The sequence below is a fragment of the Salmo trutta genome, chromosome 27 (assembly GCF_901001165.1).
Source record: "Salmo trutta chromosome 27, fSalTru1.1, whole genome shotgun sequence".
In the NCBI taxonomy this organism is placed as follows: domain Eukaryota; kingdom Metazoa; phylum Chordata; class Actinopteri; order Salmoniformes; family Salmonidae; genus Salmo; species Salmo trutta.
Window position 1 is genome coordinate 4,799,660 of NC_042983.1, and position 26,127 is coordinate 4,825,786.

General features: G+C 41.9%; 1 protein-coding gene across 1 annotated transcript in view; it reads left to right on the top strand.

The window, feature by feature from the left end:
* Positions 1 to 26,127, top strand: part of LOC115164165 (niban-like protein 1) — a 55,387-nt gene that overhangs the window by 291 nt on the left and 28,969 nt on the right. The window contains exons 2-5 of the mRNA XM_029716392.1: positions 18,932 to 19,062; positions 20,308 to 20,436; positions 22,175 to 22,280; positions 22,655 to 22,822. Of these exons, the coding sequence (XP_029572252.1) occupies positions 18,932 to 19,062; positions 20,308 to 20,436; positions 22,175 to 22,280; positions 22,655 to 22,822 (534 nt within the window). The remainder of the gene's footprint in view (positions 1 to 18,931; positions 19,063 to 20,307; positions 20,437 to 22,174; positions 22,281 to 22,654; positions 22,823 to 26,127) is intronic.

The following is a 26,127-nucleotide window of genomic DNA, read 5'->3' on the forward strand; positions in this document are numbered from 1 at the left end:
GAATGGAAACATTGTCGTTCTCTATATCATGAATATAGCAGGTAAAGTAAACTACTAGGTGGGTGTCTAATATATTGAATTGTTCGATTCCAGTTCCCAAGCTTTAGTGTTACCATAGTTCTCGAAAACCGTTCTCCATTGGTAGTGTTTTCAGTTTACATTCGCCCAAGGTTGGCTCCATGTGAACAACAATTCCGATGCTGTCTTTTAACGTTCAGAAACGTCAATCAGAGCTTTTCAAGCCGGTTTTCAAAACATATTCTTATCTTTAATACAAAAAAGATACACATACTCTAGCAGTTTTGAACAGATCCGATCCTCAAGTTGTGTGTCTCCTGTCAGCATGGTCTCAGACTTGACGTAACATAGTAAATGTAATTCCAGGAGACTATTCAATTAGTATATTTTAGGTTTGGCATGGGTACAAAAGACAGAAGGTTACTTAAGGCAAAAGCGAAAGGTGGGTCGGTGGAAATACAGTTTAAGTCGAAAGTTTACATACACTTAGGTTGGAGTCATTCGAACTCGTTTTTCAACCACTCCCCAAATTTCTTGTTTATAAACTATAGTTTTGGCAAGTCGGTTAGGACATCTACTTTGTGCATGACACAAGTAATTTTTCCAACAATTGTTTACAGACAGATTATTTAACTTGTAATTCACTGTATCACAATTCCATTGGGTCAGAAGTTTACATACACTAAGTTGACTGTGCCTTTAAACAGCTTGGAACATTCCAGAAAATGATAACATGGCTTTAGAAGCTTCTGATAGGCTAATTGACATCATTTGAGTCAATTGGAGGTGTACCTGTGGATGTATTTCAAGGCCTACCTTCAAACTCAGTGCCTCTTTGCTTGACATCATGGGAAACTCAAAAGAAATCAGCCTAAACCTCAGAAAAAAATGGTTCATCCTTGGGAGCAATTTCCAAACGCCTGAAGGTACCACGTTCATCTGTACAAACAATAGTACGCAAGTATAAACACCATGGGAACACGCAGCCATCATACCGCTCAGGAAGGAGACGCGTTCTTTCTCCTAGAAATAAACGTACTTTGGTGCGAAAAGTGCAAATCAATTCCAGAACAACAGCAAAGGACTCTGTGAAGATGCTAGAGGAAACGGGTACAAAAGTATCTTTATCCACAGTAAAATGAGTCCTATATCAACATAACCTGAATGGCCGCTCAGCAACGAAGAAGCCACTGCTCCAAAACCGCCATTAAAAAAAGCCCGACTACGGTTTGCAACTGCACATGGGGACAAAGATCGTACTTTTTTGGAGAAATGTTCTCTGGTCTGATGAAATAAAAATAGAACTGTTTGGTCATAATGACAGTTATGTTTGGAGGAAAAAGCGGGAAGCTTGCAAGCCGAAGAACACCATCCCAACTGTGAAGCACTGGGGTGGGGGTGCTTTGCTGCAGGATGGGATTGGTGCACTTCACAAAATAGATGGCATCATGATGCAGGAAAATGATGTGGATTATATGGAAGCAACATCTCAAGACATTAGTCAGGAAGTTAAAGCTTGGTTGCAAATGGTTCTTCCAAATGGACAATGACCCCAAGCATACTTCCAAAGTTGTGGCAAAATGGCTTAAGGACAACAAAGTCAAGGTATTGGAGTGGCCATCACAAAGCCCTGACCTCAATCCTATAGAAGATGTGTGGGCAGACCTGGAAAAAGTGTGTGCAAGCAAGGAGGCCTACAAACCTGACTCAGTTACACCAGCTCTGTCAGGAGGAATGGGCCAAAATTCACCCAACTTATTGTGGGAAGCTTGTGGAAGGCTACCCAAAACGTTTGACCCAAGTGAAACAATTTAAAGGCAATGCTACCAAATATGAATTGAGTGTACATAAACTTCTGACCCACTGGGAATGTGATGAAAGAAATAAAATCTGAAATAAATTATTCTCTCTAGTATTATTCTGACATTTCACATTCTTAAAATAAAGTGGTGATCCTAACTACATAAGAAAGGGAATTTTTACTAGGATTAAATGTCAGGAATTGTGGAAAACTGAGTTTAAATGTATTTGGCTAAGGTGTATGTAAACTTCTTACTTCAACTGTATAATACGTATGTCTAGCAACCAATAGATTGTGTGTTCTAATCTCGTGATGATCAACTTTAGCATTTTAGAAACTTAAACAATTTACATTTTAGTCATTTAGCAGACGCTCTTATCCAGAGCAACTTACAGTAGTGAATGCATGCATGAAATGTATTTTTTTTGTACTGGCCCACTGTGGGAATCGAACCCACAAACCTGGCGTTGCACACACCATGCTGGCGTTGCAAACACCAGGCTCTACCAACTGAGCCACAGGGAAGACTATCTTATAACTATTTAGCATGTTAGCTAACCTTCCCCTAACCTTTACCCTTTTATCTAACCCTTCCCCAACTCCTAATCTTAACTCCTAGCCAGCTAGCTAACATTAGCGTTAACCACCTAGCTAAAGTTAGGTACAACAAATTGTAATTCGTAAAATATCATACAAAATGAATAATAGACATCCACAAATGAATACTTACCATACGAAACATAACATCTACTAAATGGAGTTTCTCGGATTTCCGTACAGAATAATACAAATACTCTAAGACCAGGTTGCTCCAGTTGATCAGCTGCACTTCCTCCCCACCTATGCTTACACACAGGTGTTTGGAGCATGCTCGATAGCTAATTAGCACACATGGCTGCCTATGTTTTCTGTCAAAAAGCTATGTAAGTAGTAAGTAGTTGAGATATGACCAAGTGGGAACACTAACCCTATAAAGGTGTGTAGTATTTAAACTTAAAAAAAAAGAAGTATTATTTCTCGCTGATATAAGTTCCTTATGTTTCCAAAACCGTACTGCAAGCGTGCGTTTTAAAGTTCAGAATGAGCGGTCAGGATCTTAACAAAACTCTTTCAACCAGAAGATGCTATCGTCAATAGGCAAAAAAGCCGTAAACAAATCAAATTCAATTTGTCGCATACACATGTTTAGCAGATGTTATTGCGGGTGTAGCGAAATGCTTCTATCTCCAACAGTGTAGCAAAATGTTCCTAGCTCCAACAGTGCAGTAATATCTAACAATACACAACAATTAACACATCTAAAAGTAAAATATAGAAATATTAGGACGTGCAATGTCTGAGTCCGGAGTATAAATATACAGTGCATTCAGAAAATGTTCACACCCCTTCACTTTTTCCACATTTTGTTACATTACAGCCTTGATTAAATAGTTTTGCCTCAATCTACACCAACAATACCCCATAATGACAAAGTATAATCAGGTTTTTAGACATTTTTACAAATGTATTCAAAATAAAATATGGCATTTACATAAGTTTTCAGACCCTTTACTCAGTACTTTGAAGCACCTTTGGCAGTGATTACAGCCTTGAGTCTTCTTGGGTATGAAGCTTGGCACACATATTTGGGGGAGTTTCTCCCATTCTTCTCTGCAGATCCATTCAAGCTCTGTCAGGTTGAATGGGGAGTGTCGCTGCACAGCTATTTTCAGGTCTCTCCAGAGATGTTCAATCGGGTTCATGTCCGGGCTCTGGCTGAGCCACTCAAGGACATTCAGAGACTTGTCCTGAAGCTACTCCTGTTTTGTCTTGGCTTGGCTGTGTGCTTAGGGTCGTTGTCCTGTTGGAAGGTGAACCTTTGCCTGAGTCTGAGGTCCTGAGCACTCTGGAGCAGGTTTTCATCAAGGACCTCTATGTACTTTTCTCCGTTCATCTTTCCCTCGATCCTGACTAGTCTGTCAGTCCCTGCCGCTGAAATACATCCCCACAGCATAATGCTGCCACCACCATGCTTCACTGTAGGGATGGTGCCAGGATTCCTCCAGACTTGACGCTTGGCATTCAGGCCAAAGACTTCAACCTTGGTTTCATCAGACCAGAGAAATGTGTTTCTCATGGTCTGAGAGTATTTAGGTGCCTTGTGGCGAACTCCAAGGAGGCTGTCATGTGCCTTTTACTGAGGAGTGGCTTCCGTCTGGCTGCTCTACCATAAAGGCCTGATTGGGGGAGTGCTGCAGAGATGATTGTACTTCTGGAAGGTTCTCCCATCTCCACAGAGGAGCTCTGTCAGAGTGACCATCTGGTTCTTGGTCACCTCCCTGACCAAGGCCCTTCTCCCCCGATTGCTCAGTTTGGCCAGGCAGCCATCCTGGCCAAAGTAAGGAGCTGATCGGAAGAGACTTGGTGATTCCTAACTTCTTCCATTTAAGAATGATGGGGCTCATTGTGTTCTTTGGGACCTTCAATGCTGCAGACATTTTTGGTAACCTTCCCCAGATCTGTCACACGACACAATCCTGTCTCGGAGCTCTACAGACAATTCTTTCTACCTCATTACTTGTTTGCTCTCACATGCATTGTCAACTGTGGGACCTTATATAAACAGGTTTTTGCCTTTCCAAATCATGTCCAATCAGGCTTTCCACTAGATGTTGGAACATTGTTGCGGGGACTTGCTTCCATTCAGCTACAAGCATTAGTGAGGTCGGGCACTGATGTGGGGCGATTAGGCCTGGCTCGCAGTCGGCGTTCCAATTCATCCAGAAGCGATGGGGTTGAGGTCAGGACTCTGTGCGGGCCAGTCAAGTTGTTCCACACCGATCTCAACAAACAAATCATTATTCGTCCTCCTCCAAACTTTTCAGTTGGCACTATTCATTCGGGCAGGTAGCATTTTTCCTGGCATCCGCCAAATGCAGATTCATCTTTCAGACTGCCAAATGGTGAAGCGTTTCCACTGCTCCAGAGTACAATGGTGGCAAGCTTTACACCACTCCAGCCAACGCTTGTCATTGTGCATGGTGATCTTAGGCTTGTGTGCGGCTGCTCGGCCATGTAAACCTATTTCTCGAAGCTCCCGACAAACAGTTAATGTGCTGACGTTGCTTCCAGAGGCAGTTTGGGACTCGGTAGTGAGTGTTGCAACGAGGACAGACAATTTTTATGCGCTTCAGCACACGGCAGTCCTGTGAGCTTGTGTGGCCTACCGCTTCGCAGCTGAGCCGTTGTTGCTCCTATACGTTTTCACTTCACAATAACAGCACTTACAGTTGACCGGGGCAGCAATAGCAGGCCAGAAATTTGACGAACTGACTGTTTAGAAACATGGCATTCTATGACGGTGCCACGTTGAATGTCTCTGAGCTCTTCAGTAAGGCGTTGCACCTTCTTCACCACACTGTCTATGTGGGTGGACCATTTCAGATTGTCAGTGATGTGTACGCTGAGGAACTTGAAGCTTTTCACCTTCTCCACTGCTGCCCTGTCGATGGGGGTGTGCTCCCTGTGCTGTCTCCTGAAGTCCACGATCAGCTCCTTTACTTTACTTTTGTTGACATTGAGGGAGAGGTAATTTTCCTGGCACCACTCCACCAGGGCCCTCACCTCCTCCCTGTAGGCCGTTAGCGCCTATGAATGGGTTAGTGTCACCACAGATGCTAGTCTGATTTTAATCAGGCTGTAATACACAAGGAATTGGTATATACAGCCTGTAACTTTTGTGTGCAAAATCGTGTAGTCTTCCTTAAATGCCAGAATGTTGAATAAAAAGGTAAACAAAAATGTTAACTAAAAATGTGTTAATTGTTCTCAATCTTCCCCTGATTCAGAGTATACCATTTTCATTGTAATGAAATGCTTGGTTGAAATAGCTATTGACAAGAGAACCGAATATTCAAAATAAAACTTTACCTTGGTGCCAAACCATATACCTACCGGCTCTCTAAAAATGTGGTGAACAATATTTTCCTGTGGATATTTTGTCTCAAATTTTGAGCAGCTGAAGGACAAAATGCACAGAGAAATGTCAAGTTCAAATGTAACTTTTTTTCAGCATTCTGTCTTTTATGGAACATATACATGATTTTGCCAACAAATGTTTCAGGCTCTATATACCAATTCATTGTCTATTACAGACTGATTAATCAGACTACACAGAGGCATGATTTAAAGTGGGGGGGATATTGTTAATTTTCTATGTAAAGCCCCTTTACTTGAGTTGATAGCACTGTGAAGCCCACGTGGCTGTGGCAATGCTGGCCATAAGGACTGAGTTTTATCTCACTGTATAATCAGACTCTTGTGCAGCAGTCTGTATAATCCCAGTAGCTTCATGGGTCTGCCTGTAGGAACTTGTCCACAGGCAGCTGAGAGGATGTGCCTTGATCAGAGAGGAATAACATAACACATGATTAACAGGTTTTTTTTTCTGAGTAGGAAGGTCTTGGGCAGGCTGTCAGTTTTTTCGGACCACCTACAGTACCAGTCAAAAGTTTGGACAAACCTACTCATTCCAGGGTTTTAATTTATTTTTACTATTTTCTACATTGTAGAATAATAGTGAAGACATCACAACTATGAAATAACACATATGAAATCATGTGGTAACCAAAAAAGTGTTAAACAAATCAAAATATATTTGAGATTCTTTAAAGTAGCCACTCTTTGCCTTTGACTGCTTTGCACACGCTTAGCATTCTCTCAACCAGCTTCACCTGGAATACTTTGCCAACAGTCTTGGAGTTCCCACATATACTGAGCACTTGTTAGTTGCTTTTCCTTCACTCTGCGGTCCAATTCCTCCCAAACCATCTCAAATTGGGTTGAGGTCGGGTGATTGTGCAGGCCAAGTCATTTGAACGGATGTTAGTATTCGAATACTTGAGTATTAATTTTGTTGAGGGGGGGAAAAAATATTTGCCCATATTTTAACACTGAAGCTTTTTTCGAAATTAAAATATCCATGTGACGTTACATACAAGGGTATACCATGACATTTCTAATTATTCATTAGAAATTTTTGTCATTTTTATGATGTGCGTGGTGCTCCCCCAAAAAAGACATGTGGCCGACCAGTAGCCTTGACCTGTGTAGCTTTGGCAAGTTAATTGGCCAACATAAACTACAAAGAGACACAATGTGTAGCAAGTGGAGTGCGAGTTTACTAATACAATGCAGGATGGAATAAAATGACGGAATTAAAAGTTAGCGAAATGAGGAGTAGGCTACAACGAGCAACCAACAGGTAGACTGCTGTTTTTTCTGAATGGGTTTGGGGAGAAAGCGCAGCAGGTGGCCTCAGTTAACCTAGCTAGCTTCTCTAGGCTACTCCAGTCAACAGGCACTGTTATATGGCATGATAAATAACATTGTGGCGTTCTACAAGTCTTAGCTGTAGCCGAGTTGCCTCCGTCTGCTCACTACACGCAACGCCCCATACCTTCTGCAGCGGCAGCAATAGAGCGCCAGCTTCTCCCTCACTCAGCAGGGCTCAGGTAAAAATAGGTATTTAGAATATCCGGATAGCCAACAAAAATTCATGATACTGTTCGAATAGTGAAATTATTTCAAAATCCCATCCCTAATAGCTAGACAGTCAGGGAGAATCTTTTAAAAATGTTTTTATGATGCATTCAGGAGTTTATTTTGTTCTCATGACATAAGACCACCATTGATTTTATTATAATATTTGAGGCATCAGATAGCATAAACTGTGGCAAAATGTGTAGAATTGCTGGAAATCTGCTTTAAAACAGCTTTCGGGCTCCTGAGTGGCGCAGTGGTCTAAAGCCCTGTATCTCAGTGCTAGAGGCGTCATTACAGACACCCTGGTTTGAATCCAGGCTGTATCACAACCAGCCGTGATTGGGAGTACCATAGGGCGGCGCACAAATGGCCCAGCGTCGTCAGTGTTTGGCCGGTGTAGGCCGTCATTATAGATAAGAATTTATTCTTAACTGATTTGCCTAGTTATAATAATACATTTTGTCACTGCGGCCAACAGGAGGGCTTCAAAAAATACAGTACCATTGGCCACGCCACTGTCACGCCCACCACCTAAGCCCCATTTTGATCCAGAAAAGAACCGTGGGTAAGAGTGTGTTGGGCAACATAGGAGAGAATGGATGCTCCCTCCCAACATTGACATTTAGTATCAACACCTACCTAGCCTTAGCACACCAATGCTTATATTCTTCATTGAGGTATCCTGACTCCTAATCAACTACAGATTTTTGAATGGCCATGTGGCTTTATAAACCCTGGCTGCACACAATACATCAATATGAAGAATGTCAAGCTATCTTATGAAAAACCAAACAACTTAATTAAAGGTTTTGAAGATAACAAATGAAGTATTTCCCTATTCCAAGTAATCCTGTGCCATTAGCAGGGAAACATCTGAGAGAGTGATCCTCTTCATGATAAAGGGAGCGACGTTCTCTTTTGGTCATACTTTTAATGCGTTGGCCAGCCAATCCAGAGACGCATATCAGATGTGGAATTACAGGAATGCATGAAAAAAAGCATGTGTGCTTGTGGCTGGAAAACTAGATTATTTGGGGCCTTGGGCTGCAGTCAGTCTCTTGTGAATCTCGGACAGAGAGAGCGGAGCGCCACACAGTCTCTAAAGTACTGACTGTCAAGGGCCTGAAGGCGTCAAGGTATTCTTTGTCTGCTCTGAGGAAATGTCTGTTCGTTATAATGTGCTGAGACACACATATACACACACATACGGGCCCGCCTGTTTGCGCACACAAACCACATATTTACCTAAACAGCGTGCCAGACAGAGAGGGAGAGAACTCCTACTGAAAATCAGTCACTATATTCTGCATGTTGCCAAGGTGACTGTTCCCTTACAGTTTGAATAGTTAATAATTGAATCATCAGATCTCATTGTGTCATGACTAATTTCCCTGTTTTACTGGCTGCTTGGTGTGTTCTCCATGCTTATATTCTGGTCCAGCTCTGTTGAGAGAGAGTTAGAGTTGCCTTGATGCTGATAGGAGCTACAGTCAGGGAATCCCTACATACGTGGCCATGTTCCAAGACTGAACATCATAACTGTATTCCAGTAACCCTTGAATGAGGTCATCATCTTGAGACTAGTAGGATAGGGTTGCAGCAAGGGCTGTGGCGGTCATGACATTTTATCAGACGGTTATTGCCTTGAAAATGACGGCTGGTCTCCCAGTAATTGACCGTTAATTAACATAAACATGTTTAGAATCTCCAGGCCTCCATGCATGCAAGCCACTGATGCGTACCTTTGGAACATCTATATTTAAAAGTCTAATAAATTCATTTTAATATACACCATCACAATAAATCCATGATTTTATTTTAGGCAGGTCTAAAGAAAGAACCGAAATATAAGTAGGCCTACTGTATGTTATCTGGCTATGCTCCATGCCATAGGCTGTACGGTAGTTAATTTAGCGGACAAGATTTGCTGAAGTCCCATGCCATTATTTTATATGATTTTATAGTAAGAATAATATTATTGAACTTAGCTGCGTGAAATAGAAAGGATATTGTTCCCATTCATATGTGCAGTCGCTATGGAAGTGGCTATGTCGAGCGTAAAAGTGATCATTTGAAACAGCTCCTATACGCTAGATTTAAAGTTATTGGCTAATTTAGTTGTGAATGATACAAACCTTAGAATGTCTTAGAAATCAAAATATATACGGGCTGCGTGATGTGACTAGGCTATTGACTATTTGAAAAAGTCGCAAAAAAAGCTTGCTCTCTGTTCCTTCCCTCAGACTGAACACGCTGTTCTCTCAAGGGATCATATTTTCACCCATCAGACTATTCTCAATTTAATCTTGTCTTTACTGATATGCAAAATTTGTTTCGATTTAGAATGGCCCATTATCAAATGGGCAGGGGAAAAAATACATGTCATCCGTAAGCACTCGAATAGTGAATGGAGGCAGTTCGTTTTAAAATCATGCCATGTAGCCTACTCCGGTTTCATAGTGGAGCAGCAGAAACATAAATATAGTTGCAGCTGGGATCCTCCTCGTTTTAGTGGCAACCATCAAAACTCTATCACACAGGATTGCATATAGAAATGTCTGGGCTTATAAGAATATTTATTTCACTTCATTCATCAACCACTGTTTGAGGAGCATGCAGCCTCTCGCTGCATGACAGGTGACATTCTGCTCAAATTCTGTATGCCACGGGCTCTCCCAACGGTGGTGAGATATTCTGTAGCTAAAAGGTAATGTTTCAGCCTATTAATTATGAAAATATAAAAAAATGCCCTATTACTAGGCTATTCAAAATCAAATACAAATTCACTATAATTAACTCTGCAAGCCGCCCTGCACAACCAAACAGCATCACCTAGGCATATAAACTCAGCATAAAAAGAAACATCCTCTCACTGTCAACAGCGTTTATTTTCAGCAAACTTAACACGTGTAAATATTTGTATGAACATAACAAGATTCAACAACTGAGACATAAACTGAACAAGTTCCACAGACATGTGACAAACATAAATGGAATAATGTGTCCCTGAACAAAGGGGGGGTCAAAATCAAAAGTAACAATCAGTATCTGGTGTGGCCACCAGCTGCATTAAGTACTGCAGTGCATCTCCTCCTCCTGGACTGCACCAGATTTGCCAGTTCTTGCTGTGAGATGTTACCCCCCTCTTCCACCAAGGCACCTGCAAGTTCCCGGATATTTCTGGGGGGAATGACCCTAGCCCTCACCCTCCGATCCAACAGGTCCCAGACGTGCTCAATGGGATTGAGATCCGGGCTCTTCGCTGGCCATGGCAGAACACTGACATTCCTGTCTTGCAGGAAATCACGCACAGAACGAGCTGTATGGCTGGTGGCATTGTCATGCTGGAGGGTCATGTCAGGATGAACCTGCAGGAAGGGTGCCACGAGGGAGGAGGATGACTTTCCTGTAATGCTCAGTGCTGATTGCCTGCAATAGGCTAGACATTTTTTTTTTTTATACCAAAGACACCTTAAATCTTAAAAATATATATATATTTCTGCCATGCATAATATGCAGTAGGTCAACCACACAATCGTGACATTTGTTGTATTACAGCCTGAATTTTAAATGCATTATATTTAGATTTTGTGTCACTGGCCTAACACTGGCAATAATGTCAAAGTGGAATTGTTTTTCAACATTTTTACAAATTAATATAAAAAATTGAGTCAATAAGTATAATAAGTATTGGACCCCTTTATGGCAACCCTAAATGAGTTCAGGAGTAAAAATGTGCTAAACAGGTCCCTACCTTTTTGTGAACAACAGATGCAGATCTGTATTCCCAGTCATGTGAAATCCATAGATTAGGGCTTAATCAATGTATTTCAATTAACTGATTTTCCTTATATGAACTGTAACTCAGTAAAATCTTTGAAATTGTTGCATGTTGTTTATGTTTTTGTTAAGTGTAGTTCACATATGCCAGTCGTGGACTAATCTAATGGCTGAGAACTGTGGGGAGAAGGCAGAAGGTCACCTGGAGTTTGAGAGCTAGTGCATACCATACATTTCCCCACCCACCCATAGGCTATTTAGCTGTTTAAGTGCAGTTCAATATGTACTTCCCTTAAGTAATTAAGTAGTCAATTTGATGTAAGGATGTGGTTGGTAAAGATTTCGGCTGCATTCCAAAATGACACCCTAGGGTAATTCCACGCAAAACATTTTTTGGGTATCTCAGATTGTTCTGGATATTCTCACACAGAAACTTCATTAGGAGGAAGGATGTTTGATATGCATTTTACATTTGTATCACTTTTTTGAAAATAATTTAGAAAGTTGCCATTTTAGGCCCTTTTTAGACCTATACAGAAGACTCTGTGAACCCTACATGATACAGCAGCATATTGGTGTCATTTTACTCCATATGTGCTCTTAAAAATGGAGTATGTCTAGATTCTCATAACATTTTTCACATGAATTTATTCAACATTTAAAAATATGAATATCTCAAAAGTAATCTTTTTTTTTTTGACATTGTTTGGAACATTACTCTTCAAACATTACATTTCTGCTGCCTTTGGCCACTTTCATGATAAAAAAAAATGGTTTGTGATACAAATGTAAAAAGCATATCAAACATCCTTTCTCCCAGTGAAGTTCTCCCTGTTCCCTATATAGTGTTGCTATGGGGGACGTGAAAGTAGTGCACTAATGTAGGGTGCCCGTTTGGCTCTGCTCAAAAGTAGTGGCTTATAAAGAGATTAAAGTGCTATTTGAGACTGAGCGTTCTCCTGTGAGTCATTGGAACATGACAAGACAGTAACCCAGCTTTCACCCAGACTCAGCACTGCTGAGGCCCCCAACACAATTAGCTGCAACACGACAGCACACCAAATGAACAACCTAGCACAGCGTCAGCTCGTCTCACAATAACAGAGCTGAGATGCTCCCCATCTCTATTTCGTCCATCTTTTTGACTCGTCTATCTCTTCATCTCCATGAAAATGGATTAAAGGGGAAAATGAAGTGTTTATTTGAATGGAAGATGGTAATATGGTGAAATGCAATTACCTTATTGCTCTCAGCCTCGGTTACTGCTTGACGGTGTAAAAATTTACTTTACAGTATACACACTCATGATTTTGACCTGGATTGCCTAACTAACACATGAAATAATGTGGCCCTGGTGCAACTCCCACATAGTTGCCGCCTAGCCGGGCTGAACATGTACACAATGCACAGACGGATACTCTTCAGTCCGGGCACTATAGCATATTGTATCTGACTCCCAATTGTCTGCAATAGTGATTTGAATTACAGTACTCTGATTTTCTCCATTTCAATTGCTCTTTTGTGCCTCCTAATTTGGGGCGGCAGGTAGCCTAGTAATTAGTGCGTTGGGCTTCTGAACAAGGCACTTAACCCATTGTTTTTTGGTAGGCCATCATTGTAAAATATTAATTTGTTCTTAACTGACTTGCCTAGTTAAATAAAGGTTAAATACTTTTTTTTAATATAGTAGAGTCCTGTAAAATGCCACACTGTATGTTACAGTATGTACTAGGACTATACATCAAACGCATTACAATCGGTTGAGGGACAAGTATTGCGTAGGAGTGACCCCCATCTGATGTGAGATAATACACATGCCCTGTCAGCACTCCCTTCCTCCCCCTCACCGCTCTTGACAGTGGGGGAGAGACTTCTTGTTCTTCATGACGAACAAAAAACCCTCACCCATCCTCGCACTGCAGAGAGAGCTCACACACACATCTGAATCACATTTCTCACACTCGGGCTCCAAATCTCTAGGGCACAGGGTTGGTTATTATGGGATCTAGTGCCCAACTAAGGCTGCATCGAAAATGGCACCCTATTTCCTATATTGACCTATGGGCCCTGGTCAAAAGTATTGCACTATATAAGGGATATGGTGCCATTTGGGATGTACGTAAGACAGAAGCCCACAGTACTGTAGGTTAGTTTTCATACAACACAATGTTTTGAAATTGAGTTTTCATTTTTGATTCGGGTGAAGTTTACGAACGGCAGCAACAGCACAAAGTCCGAGTCGGAGAGTTTGCTGTTCATCAGTTAAGTTTTCAGTGGACCGTTTCACCTTCACAGAAAAGTTCCAGGGAAGTTTATTCAACTGTAGCCTACAAGACACTAAAGGCCAGTTGAATACGGGCAGTATTATCTGTGAGCCCAGCTACCGCATGCTGTCTAGTTAGACATCATGTACTGAGATAAATTAAGCTTTTTTTTTTAAGAAGTCCATTGGTCCTGCCACCATGTGATCATGCCTCACAAACAACCGAGTAAATCAAAGGACAGTGTTGAGAGCATGTCAACTGTGTCATGCGCCAAATCAACCGCTCACACCTCATTGTGAATATTGTTAGTGTTATGAAGTCTGCCAAAGCCATACAGAGTGCTCTTTCAGTTACTTTGTGACTTCAAACACTTGTAGGCTTTCTAAACACATTTAATTAACAGAGGACAAAGACTGCTAATCTGGCTGTATAATTTCATCATGATTGCTATTCTAATGTCATGTTTGGGAACAATGAGAAGAGTGTCACTGTCTCGCCTTGATCACATGAAACTAAGTCAGTATGTGACTAAATCAAGTGACACACACATACGCGCACGCACTGTTGTATCTTGTGGTTGTTACTCCTCCTCAGGCCTGTCATTCCAAGCTTTCAAAAGTGACTGTCTTCTCCACACCCACAACATGGGAACCATTCCCAGGCCAACTCTCTTTCCTAGCTCCCTCTCACTGGTTCAGTTTTTCATAGAGAAAAGTTTTTAAAAAAAATAGCTGGAGTGGGTCTAAGCCCTGAACTGATTTCCAGGTTTTGTTCCATCAGTAGCACTATGAAGACACTTGAGCCCACCCCTGACTAAGTTGTTATTAATTGTTACATAACGCAGAGACTTCCTCCCCAGTCAGCCAGCTGGCCCACCAGGACATTCCCCAAGCTTTGTGTCAACTTATTTCGGTAGAAATGGTTGGTCATACTCGCATCCTTAAAAAAAAAAAAAAAAAAAGAAGCCATTCACTGTTTACTTAGTTCTAATTATCACCTTTTAATGACTTGGGCTCCTGAGTGGCGCAGTGGTCTAAGACGCTGGATCTCAGGGCCAGAGGCCTCACTGCAGTGCCTGGTTTGAATCCAAGCTGCATCACATCCGGCTGTGATTGGGAGTCCCATAGGGTGGCACACAATTGCCCCGGCGTCGTCCGGGTTTGGCCGGGGGGAGGCAGTCAATGTAAATAAGAATTTGTACTTAACTGACTTGCCTAGTTAAATAAAGGTTACACAATGACAATGTTTTGATCAAGAAGATCTTCATCAGGTCAAACAGAAAAGTTTTAATTACAGTGTTTGGGCCTTTCTATTCTTTATTATAACCTTATTTAATTCCAAGAATTAATAGTAACATTAATTTTGGTGGGTGCTTATACAGTATGTGTCCTATTTCAATTTTTTTTTTGCATATGGTCACAGCCAGTATTACTACTTCTGACCTGACCATATTTGTTTGCTTTTTCTGCAACAGAGTTGCAGTGCATTAGACTCACTTTAGCCTGGTCCCAGATCTGTTTCTGCCATCTTGCCAACTCCCTATGAAATTGTCATGTTTGGCATGACAATAGCTGGCAAGGAGAGCAGAAACATGCTGACACAGGCTCGGCTCACTCCGCCTAGAGGTGACCTATGTCCAAATAGTTGTGGCCTGTGGAACCATCCATTGTCTTTGACCTAGCTCTCATGACTAAGAGATTAAGCAGTCAGAATCTGTGGGAGAGAGTTTAGTTGAGCAAGCATCTGGTGACTGGATGGGTTTGGACTGACTGGGAGTGGAGGAGCAACTTGCAGTTTTTGTCCTCTGTCTACAGTCAGATGTTTGTTCAAGATGGATTGTGAGTCACTGCACAAACAGTGATACAGCTATGAAAGTCTACCCTAAAACCACCACCAACATGTCACCTGCTATTCATTCTCTGTACCATGGTCCTCAAGTCTCTGATAGACCCACACTCTACTCTGAGACACAGGACAGGGGATGGACAGCGAGAGAGGGGTGGGTGGCCCAGTTGAGTGGAAGAATGAAAATGGATAGAGTTGTTACTTTATTTCCTCTTCCACTGAGACACTGGGGGCCTATCAGTGCGTCAGTTCAGTAATCTTATGGAAGGCCTGTGTTGTGTTGGAAGGCCATAGGAAGGAGTGGCACAAGGTGGACTTTGCTGTGAGCTTATCATTCCCACAAAATAATTGGTGATTTTCAACCCCTCCCCATGTCTTCTTAGCCTAGTTCCTTACTAACCCAGTTCGTTCTAATGTCCAGTCCCCCCAGACGCTGCTCCTGCCTGCCTAATGGCTTTACCACAGCCCTTAATTATACTGTAGCCTCAGTCTTTAGAAAGCAAATCTGATCCATCTCTCATTATTCTCACCCAACCATTTCTCTCCCATTCCCAGCAAAATAAACATTTCATTAACTTAATGCAGAACAGATGGGATCAGAGAAAGATTATCTCTGCTCCAACTATAATTACTATCAAACATTTATCATATTTCCCATGTAAGTGCTATAGTATCAGAAATACACATTTGGCCAATTTTGTAATTCTGTTTTGGCAATACCATTTAGTCACTCACTCGGTTGAGCTACTACTCACATACACACAATTATTTATATTTTTAGCAATTTTTCTCCTCAGCTGGGTCCTGAGTGGTCTTGGGTTGGTGGTCTTAGAATATGATTGGTCTAAAGAGCAGCAGATGGAAGGACTCTTGCCGTCCTCTTTCAGGACAACCCAAACTATTTGGCACATGTCAGGTGGTTCTTTATTTCCCCTACTGGCCTGGTTCCAGCTCTCTCTTTCTCTCACTTTCTGGTTGTGTGTCCCAAATGTTACCCTGTTCCCTACATAGTGCATGACTTTTGACCAGAGCCCTCTGCCCTGCCAGCAGACCATTCCTCGCCACGCTACATTTATAGCACCAGTCTCTAAATAAAGAGACAAGAAAAAACAAATTTGAGATTTTGTTTCTTTGTTCCCTTCTCTCCGAAGTAGCCTAGACTTAAAGAGACTGAAAACATCAGAAATGGCCTCGCTCGGTATGAGTCACATAAAGAAACGGCTAAAATAGTTTGTTGAAGGTCCAGGATGGTGATGGAGAAATTAATCGATAGTTAGATATCGGGATGTAATCTTTGGAATATCATTATTTTTTTGACAATATTGCAATATAGTTTTTGTTCTAGTTGGCTGTACCTGCACCAGAACTCCAGTATTTTTCCTTCATAGCTTGTTCTCCATCTTTTTATATAGGGACCCAATTTGGTTTCAGCACTTCATTTCCATGACTGGTCAAACAAATTTTCTTATGGCTCTCTCTTGTCCCTCTGCAGCAGACATATGGGAAGCAATGTGTTTGGAACATCAAATCGCAATAAAATTACAGTATCAAATTGCAATACATATAGAATTGTGAGAATCGCAATACATATCGTATCAGCACCTAAGTATCATGATAATATCATATATTTTGGTATTTTAATAGGATCCCCATTAGCTGTTTCAAAAGCAGCAGCTACTCTTCCTTGGGTCCACACAAAACATAATACAGAATGACATACAGAACATCAATAGACAAGAACAGCGCAAAGACAGAAATACATAATTGAACAAAAAAAAGGCACACGTAGCCTACATATCAATGCATACACACAAACTATCTAGGTCAAATATAAAGATCCCTGGCAATTTCCAGCCCTAGTCCAGGATATAACTTTAAAGTCAGGGCCTTTTCAGTTTCACAAATAGATTGATAATGTGCCAGGTTTGTTTCCATGCCAACTCCATTACTGGGTAGAGTAAAAGGATCTGTGAACTGAAGGCTAACTCCGGGTAATGCAAACATGACCGTGTGGACATTCTGATAAAGGACACAAAGGACTGTGTGAAATGCTGTACATTCTTCAAAGAATGTGTGTTTTACTTTCCACTTGGAAACTGTTGTTGTTTTACACCGTGATAAGAGTAGTAAATAGGTATTGAGGTAATGGTGCACTGGAAGGAGAGAAAAGTGACCGTTTGTTCTCTCAAACACTATTACATACAGTTGAAGTCGGACGTTTACATGCGCCTTAGCCAAATACATGTAAACTCTGTTTTTCACAATTCCTGACATTTAATCCTAGTAAAAATGCCCTGTCTTAGGTCAGTTAGGATCACCACATAATTCTAAGAATGTGAAATGTCAGAATAATAGTAGAGAATTATTTATTTCAGCTTTTTGTTTCTTTCATCACATTCCCAGTGGGTCAGAAGTTTACATACACAATTAGTATTTGGTAGCATTGCCTTTAAATTGTTTAACTTTGGTCAAATGTTTCGGGTAGCCTTCCATAAGCTTCCCACAATAAGTTTGAATTTTGGCCCATTCCTCCTGACAGAGCTGGTGTAACTGAGTCAGGTTTGTAGGCCTCCTTGCTCGCACACACTTTTTCAGTTCTGCCCACACATTCTCTCTAGGTTTGAGGTCAGGGCTTTGTGATGGCCACTCCAATACCTTGACTTTGTTGTCCTTAAGCCATTTTGCTACAACTTTGGAAGTATGCTTGGGGTCATTGTCCATTTGGAAGACCCGTTTGCGACCAATCTTTAACTTCCTGACTGATGTCTTGATGTTGCTTCAATATATCCATATAATTTTCCTCCCTCATGATGCCATCTATTTTGTGAAGTGCACGAGTCCCTCCTGCAGCAAAGCACCCCCACAACATGATGCTGCCACCCCCGTGCATCATGGTTGGGATGGTGTTCTTCGGCTTGCAAGCCTCCCCCTTTTTCCTCCAAATGTAACGATGGTCATTATGGCCAAACAGTTCTATTTTTGTTTCATCAGATCAGTGGACATTTCTCCAAAAAGTACGATCTGGGGGTTTTGGAGCAGTGGCTTCTTCCTTGCTGAGCAGGCTTTCAGGTTATGTCGATATAGGACTCATTTTACTGTGGATATAGATACTTTTGTACCGGTTTCCTCCAGCATCTTCACAAGGTTCTTTGCTGTTGTTCTGGGATTGATTCGCACTTTTTGCACCAAAGTACATTCCTCTCTAGGAGACAGAACGCGTCTCCTTCCTGAGCAGTATGACGGCTGCATGGTCCCATGGTGTTTATACTTGCACAGTCAACTTAGTGTATGTAAACTTCTGACCCACTGGAATTGTGACACAGTGAATTATAAGTGAAATAATCTGTCTGTAAACAATTGTTTGAAAAATGACTTGTGTCATGCACAAAGTAGATGTCCTAACCGACTTGCCAACACGATAGTTTGCTAACAAGAAATTTGTTGAGTGGTTGAAAAACAAATTTTACTGACTCCAACCTAAGTGTATGTAAACTTCCGACTTCAACTGTAACACATGAATTCAGAATACACTAACTAATACATCACTGTTGACATGGGGAATGTGTCATTAAGTAAGCGTTGTCGGAGCCAGAATGGCCTATAGAGCAGGAGCCTCCTGTTTGGAGCTTGTGGCTGTGTGTCATTAAACACCACTTAATTTGTAACAACTGACCCCGCCTCTCCTCCCTTCCCCATGCAGCACGGACAGGCGAGGTGATTGGAGAGTTTGGCCGTCTGTATGAGCAGCAGTATGCAGTGGCCCTCTTCAACAAGGTCCGCTTTGACATTGAGGGAGGAGGGGGGCCCCAGCCACAGCTACTGCGCCGCAAGGTAATGAACACGCCCTCCTGTCCCTGTTTCTTTTCCTCTTGTTCCCCTCTTCCATACTCCTTTATTCCTACTGTGTCTTCCCTGAGAAGGTGATGGAATAATATCTGCAGTTTCTCATGACGTGCTGACATTTTGGAACACTTTGCCAACATTATGTTGAACCTGAAGCTCACATCACACTACATCAAATGAATGGCCATCTAAGAGTGACTCAGGACAGATGCTGATTGACACTCCCATGCTTTCAGTGTGTTCTGAAGATTTAAGTGTGTTTAGATCACTAGATAGTTTATTATAAATACACGATGACAGTAGCCTTGATTTTGAAGGCCACTTCCACTTCAGCCAGTGGAGTCTGCTTTAGAGTCACATGGTACGGAGGGAAAGATCTCAGTTTTCCTTGTATGGCTCTATCTCTGTGTAGCAGATGTTAGCTAGCAGGCTAGTGAAGAACAAGTAGCCATGGTGTGTCATGGTGACCTCGTTTTCAGTGAGATCTCAAGTTAACCGTGCTACTGACAAAGTGAGAAGTAAGCTTGAAATACTGCTACAGTTGACTTTAGGGCGAGTGGCGTCACACCGAGTAAACTCTTTATTTGTATTCTCCTGGGTGTCCAGTGTCTCTAGACATGGTTTAATTCACCTTTTTCAAGCCTGCACAGTGCCATTACCTTTTAAAGAGAAACGGTTACATTCTGTCTGGTGCCACCGCTGCACTCAGAATGCTACTGTAACTACATGAAGCTGTGTGGAAATGACCGAAGTCTTGATCCGCATCAGAAGTGCCACACTTTTCCCTATGTAGCTCTGTTCAAAGTAGTGCACGACTAAGGTAATAGGGTGTCATTTGGGATACACATAGTTTAATTGTCGGTGGTGAGTAAGTGAGGTTCTTGAGAAATGCCTGCTGTTTTCCTGAGAACAACAATACTGACTAGGTGGGCTTATGATTGGGTAAACTAAATAACACTACTCCAGTGTCTAGGCTACAGTTGAGATATCACTTACAGACAGTAGTATCACCCATGGCATGCAGTCTAAGTATACCTGATGTTTCTAAAGGAACGCAAAGGCTTAACGTTTTAGGCCACTCATTGGCTTTCTGGAGTATTACAAAATCATGGAATTTATTGTTGATGTAAAAATGTACTGTCCATGAATATGGCTCTATCCACACAGAGGTGATGTCCGTTCTTGCCAGTTATCATTGGGATGTGTACTGACTCCCCTGTCTGTCCCACTCAGGCCCCACTGGAGAATAGGTCCATCTTCTCTGGAGCTCTGTTCCAGTTTCTGGAGGAGAACAAGAAATGGAGAAACCGTTTCCTCTTCGTTCCTGACTCCTACAACATGAACTACTATGACAACAAAGCGGTAAGGGAGAATTTAATTAAAATGTCCCACGTTTACACACACACACACACAGCGTACCAGTCAAAAGTTTCGACACACCTACTCATTCCAGGGTTTTTCTTTATTTTTACTATTTTCTACATTGTAGAATAATAGAGAAGACCTCAAAACTATGAAGTAACACATATGGAATCATTTGAGATTCTTCAAAGTAGCCACCCTTTGCCTTGATGACAGCTTTGTACACTCTTGGAATTCTCTCAACCAGCTTCATGAGGTAGTCACCTGGAATGCATTTTAATTAACAGGTGTGCCTTGTTAAAAGTTCATTTGTGGAATTTGTTTCCTTCTTAATACATTTTAAACAATTAGTTGTGTTGTGACAAGGTAGTGGGGGTATACAAAAGATAGCCCTATTTTGTAAAAGACCAAGTCCATATTATGGTGAGAACAGCTCAAATAAGCAAAGAGAAACGACAGTCCATCATTACTGTAAGACATGAAGGTCAGTCAGTATGGAACATTTCAAGAACTTTGAAAGTTTCTTTAAGTGCAGTCGCAAAAACCATCAAGCGCTATGATGAAACTGGCTCTCATTTGAGGACCACCACAGGAAAGGAAGACCCAGAGTTACCTCTGCTGCAGAGGATGCGTTCATTAGTTAACTGCACCTCAGATTGCAGCCCAAATAAATGCTTTACAGAGTTCAAGTAACAGACACATCTCAACAACAACTGTTCAGAGGAGACTGTGTGAATCAGGCCTTCATGGTTGAATTGCTGCAAAGAAACCACTACTAAAGGACACCAATAATAAGAAGAGACTTGCTTGGGCCAAGAAACACGAGCAATGGACATTAGACCGGTTAAATCTGTCCTTTGGTCTGGTGAATCCAAATTTGAGATTTTTGGTTCCAACCTCTGTGTCTTTGTGAGACGCAGAGTAGGTGAATGGATGTTCTCCGCATGTGTGGTTCCCATCATGAAGCATGGAGAAGGTGTGATGGGGTGGGGATGCTTTGCTGGTGACACTGGGATTCATTTAGAATTCAAGGCGCACTTAACCAGCATGGCTACCACAGCATTCTGCAGCGATACACCATCCCATCTGGTTTGCGCTTAGTGGGACTATCATTTGTTTTTCAACAGGACAATGACCCAAAACACAACTCCAGGCTGTGTAAGGGTTATTTAACCAAGGATATTGATGGAGTGCAGCATCAGATGACCTCGCCTCCACAGGTCCCGACCTCAACCCAATTGCGATGGTTTGGGATGAGTCGGACCGCAGAGTGAAGGACAGGCAGCCAACAAGTTCTCAGTATATGTGGGAACTCCTTCAAGACTGTTGGAAAAACATTCCATGTGAAGCTGGTTGAGAGAATGCCAAGAGTGTTCATAGCTGTCATCAAGGCAAAGTGTGGCTACTTTGAAGAATCTCAAATATATTTTGATTTGTTTAACACTTTTTTTTGTAACTACATGATTCCATATGTGTCATTTCATAGTTTTTTATGTCTTCACTATTATTCTACAATGTAAAATGTAGTAAAAATAAAGAAAAACCTGTGTGTGTGTGTGTGTGTGTGTGTGTGTGTGTGTGTGTGTGTGTGTGTATATATAATATACACACACACCTTAGCTCAGTTGCATTATGATGGTGTATTTTACGTTCGTATTAGTGAATTAGCTAATAAAATGCTACTATATCTGCATGCATCATTCCCTTAAGTCTACCATGTCCTTATGTTCCTGTCCAGTCTCATGAGAGAGGGCTGCATCCCAAGGGAACCATCAACTGTGCCGGATACAAAGTTCTGACCTCGATGGATCAGTACCTGGAGCTGCTCAACAACAGCCTGCCTGGTGAGAACATGTTACGACTGAAAACCAGGTGTGGAGGAGAGTAGCAGGGGTGGGCGTGAGGCACATGTTGCAACTGCTCACCCAATTGTCATATATAATCCTTTAAATTGGAAGGCTTAATACTGTTCTTATTATGAACATCTCAATGTCATTTGATGTTCTAAAGAACTTGAGGCTATAGGTGTGATCATATGTTTCTCAATTTCAGTGTTACTGTAAACTACTAGTATTCAAATACCATATAAAACATAGGAAAATCTGCTTTTTGACTATACTGGACCTTTAAGTTGTTTTCAGTGTTGAGTGTATGATTCCAAAACCATGCAGAAAGGGCGACGTGGCCACCGACTGATAGAGGAATGCGTGTGTTTCAGATGTAAAGGCTAAAGTGGGCAACGCTCCCTTCCTGAAGTGTGCCACCGAGTTCCTTCTGATCCTGTGGCACCCATATGCCCGCCACTACTACTTCTGTGTGGTAACGGAGAAAGAGCAGAAGAAGTGGCATGCAGTTTTTCAGGACTGTGTGAGACATACCAATGATGGTGAGTAAAACCCACACAAACATTCAACAAGCATTCAAACCTAGACACACTGTAGAGCCCATAAAAATCCTATAATTCACATTTAATTATGTGGTAGTGGAGCACATATTAAACACACAATTCCACAGATCTTAGGGTCATTCCACCAATTGAGTACCTAACTTGGTGAGGAAAAAGAAAACCTGTTTTATTTCACCTCGTTTTAAGCCTGTCATAAAGAGCACCTGCTAAACTTAAAGAGCAACTGCCCCTAAACTAAATGTAGAAAACAGCCTATGAGGCATCAATAGGAATCAGAAACATTTATTCTACCGACAAAATTGACTACTAAGTGTAAATAGGATCATTTTCGTCAAAAGGTCAGTCTCGTCCAAAACTAAGTTTTTTGAGACTTGTAGTCTTGACTGCATCACAACGTAAATTAAGGTTAGGTTTGTTTCAATCCTGCCCACATGCCCACAGCTGGCAGCACACAAGTAATCATCAATTCGGAATGCAGCTGCACGCAATGTGTGTGTGTGTGTGTGTGTAAGGGTTGGATGTGTGGAGAGTGCAAATAGTCTCTAAGGTGCAGATGGTCTCAAGGGTCTAATAGTCACAAGGTGCAGGTCTGTTCAGGGAAACCGCTAAGGTTATCTGTTCAACAGTCTGATGGTGATGGACTGTTCACTCTACTACAGCTTCTATCGCTCGGGTGACTGGATTCCTTCATAACCTTTTGGGTCTGGTGTAGATGCCTTGGAGGACAGGGAGCTCGCCCCCAGTGAAGTTTTGGGACGCCTGCACCACCATCTGTAGAGCCTTGCGGTTGAGGGCGTTGCCATACCAGGCGGAAGATGCTCTCGTGGTGCAGCTGTAGAACTTCTTGAGGATCTGAGGGCCACCTCCGCCTAGCTGACTCTCAACATGGGGGGCCTTCCAGGGGTGTGATCAGCCCCCTCCTGTACTCCCTGATTTTCTTCAGTAGGCTGAGGTTGAATAGGCGCTGTTGCGCTGGCTTCACCACGGTGTTGGCATGATTGGTCCATGTCAGGTCCTCTTTGATGTGCATGCTGAAAAACTTGAAGCTTTTCACCCTCTCAACTACAGCCCCATCAATGTCAATAGGGGCGTATTAACTCATTACCAAACTTCTGTCTGGAGTCGAGTGCGTTGGATGCAGGGGCGGGGATTTGTGCCCCCTTTGGTCCCCGGGGCCAGGACTGGGGACGCTGTCATGGCCAGATGGTGTTTGAGCTGCTAGTGGAGAAAAACTATCATTTTTTTTCAGTATAGGCAGTTATGGTTGTTCCACTGAATATCTTAAGGTGAATGCACCAATTTGTAAGTCGCTCTGGATAAGAGCGTCTGCTAAATGACTTAAATGTAAATGTAAATGTCTCTGGCTACAGTGTGCAGATATGATTCCATTGTTATTGCGAGACCTAATTTATTTTATTCATTGTATTTTCTCTTTTTTGTATATTATTTATTTAATATAAATTGTATTTTTTTAATCATTCTGCTTTAAAAAAATAAAATGATGCCTTGGTGGGGGGGATAAAGGACTGGATATGTTGTATTGATGTCAATGTCTCCTTGTTCGCAAATTCAAAAACGTACAAATAAAGAGTTTCCTGTAGTCCTCGATCAAGCTCCTTGGTTTTGCTGACGTTGAGGGAGAGGCTGTTTAACTCTAACCTCCTCTCTGTAGGCTGACTTGGCAATCAGGCCCACCACCTCCATGTCGTTGGCAAACTTAATGATGGTGTTGGAGTCGTGCGTTGTCACGGATGTACAGGGAGTACAGGAGGGCACTGAGCACACACCCCTGGGGGGGGGGGGGGGCGGCATGTTGAGAGTCAGCGTGGCGGAGATATTGTTGCCTAACCTTAGCACCTGGGGTCTGCTTGTCAGGAAGTCCAGGATCCAGTTGCAGAGGGAGATGTTCATACCAAGGGCCTTGAGCTTAGTGACATGCCTGGAGGGGACTATGGTGTTGAAAGCTGGGCTGCATTCAACGAAAAACATTGGCACATATGTATAGTATTCCTCTTGTCCAGGTGGGACAGGGCATCGTGCAGAGCAATAGCGATTACTTCGTCCTTAGATCTGTTGTGGCGGTATGCAAACTGTACTAGGCCCTTGGTGTCAGGTAAGGTGGAGCAGATGTGGTCCTTGACCAGCCTCTCAAAGCACTTCATGATGACGGAAATGAGTGCTACAGGGTTACCTTTGTTTGCTTGGGTACAGGGAAAATGGTGAACATCTTGAAGGATCACAGGGAAAGGTTGAATATGTCCTTAACCACTCCAGCTAGCTGGTCTGCGCAAGCTCTGAGGACACGGCCAGGGTTACCATCTGGGGCGGCTGCTTTGCGAGTGTTCACGCGCTTGAAAGTCTTACTTACGTCTGCCACAGAGATCGAGCGCTCACAGTCCTCTTCAGCAGTGGGGGTCCTCATTGGAGGACCCAGGTTGATTGCCTTGAAGTGAGCATGAAGTGTTTAGCTCGAGGTTAAATGATCAAATGACTATAGTAAGTGCATATTAAAGGCCAAATAAGATTGTCAACCCTGTTTCTTTATCTTAAATCAGCCATAAATCCACTTGTGACAGGGGGGAATGGAAGTTTGTTCTGTGCAACAGGGAGGGACAATTGAATTAAAAAATATTTCTAGTCTGTATCTATGGGTAACAGGGCTGACGTGTTATGCTCGACCTGCTCATTTTTCCACCACAAATATGTTTTTTTGCCAAACCGGCTCACCTGCTTTTACACTATGATTTAACTATTAGATGTTCAGTGTTTCATTTTAATTAATTATTTTATTTAAAGGAGTAGTTTTGCCATATTAAAATGAGAGTAAAGTTCACAAAACAAGGTTGGCCTTATAATGAGGGACACATTTTTATTAACCTAAAATGAATCACCAACCACATGAAATGACTCACTGTAGTCAAAGAAACAAAATAATAACAGCCCTTACAATGACGGTGAAAACTTTGAGAAATGTTGGCACTTTAGCAAGTCTTTAAGTCAGAAGATATATTTATTGAGTTTTAGCAAGTCCGAGTTATAGAATTTTCCATGTGCTCTATATTAAAGGGCACTTCATTTAATATAACTGGCTTTTAAAATGCAATATTTGTGCACAGTTTCCACTTAAAATATCAAAGGGATGCAAAAGGCACAAAAAAAATCTGTGATTTACTTAAGTTTTGTTATGTAGCTAGACTAGTTGTTGATGTTCTGGAGGTTGAATCAACATAAAATATGCCTTGCCGTAATAACCTTTCAACTTCACTGTTAAGTACATTTTCCAT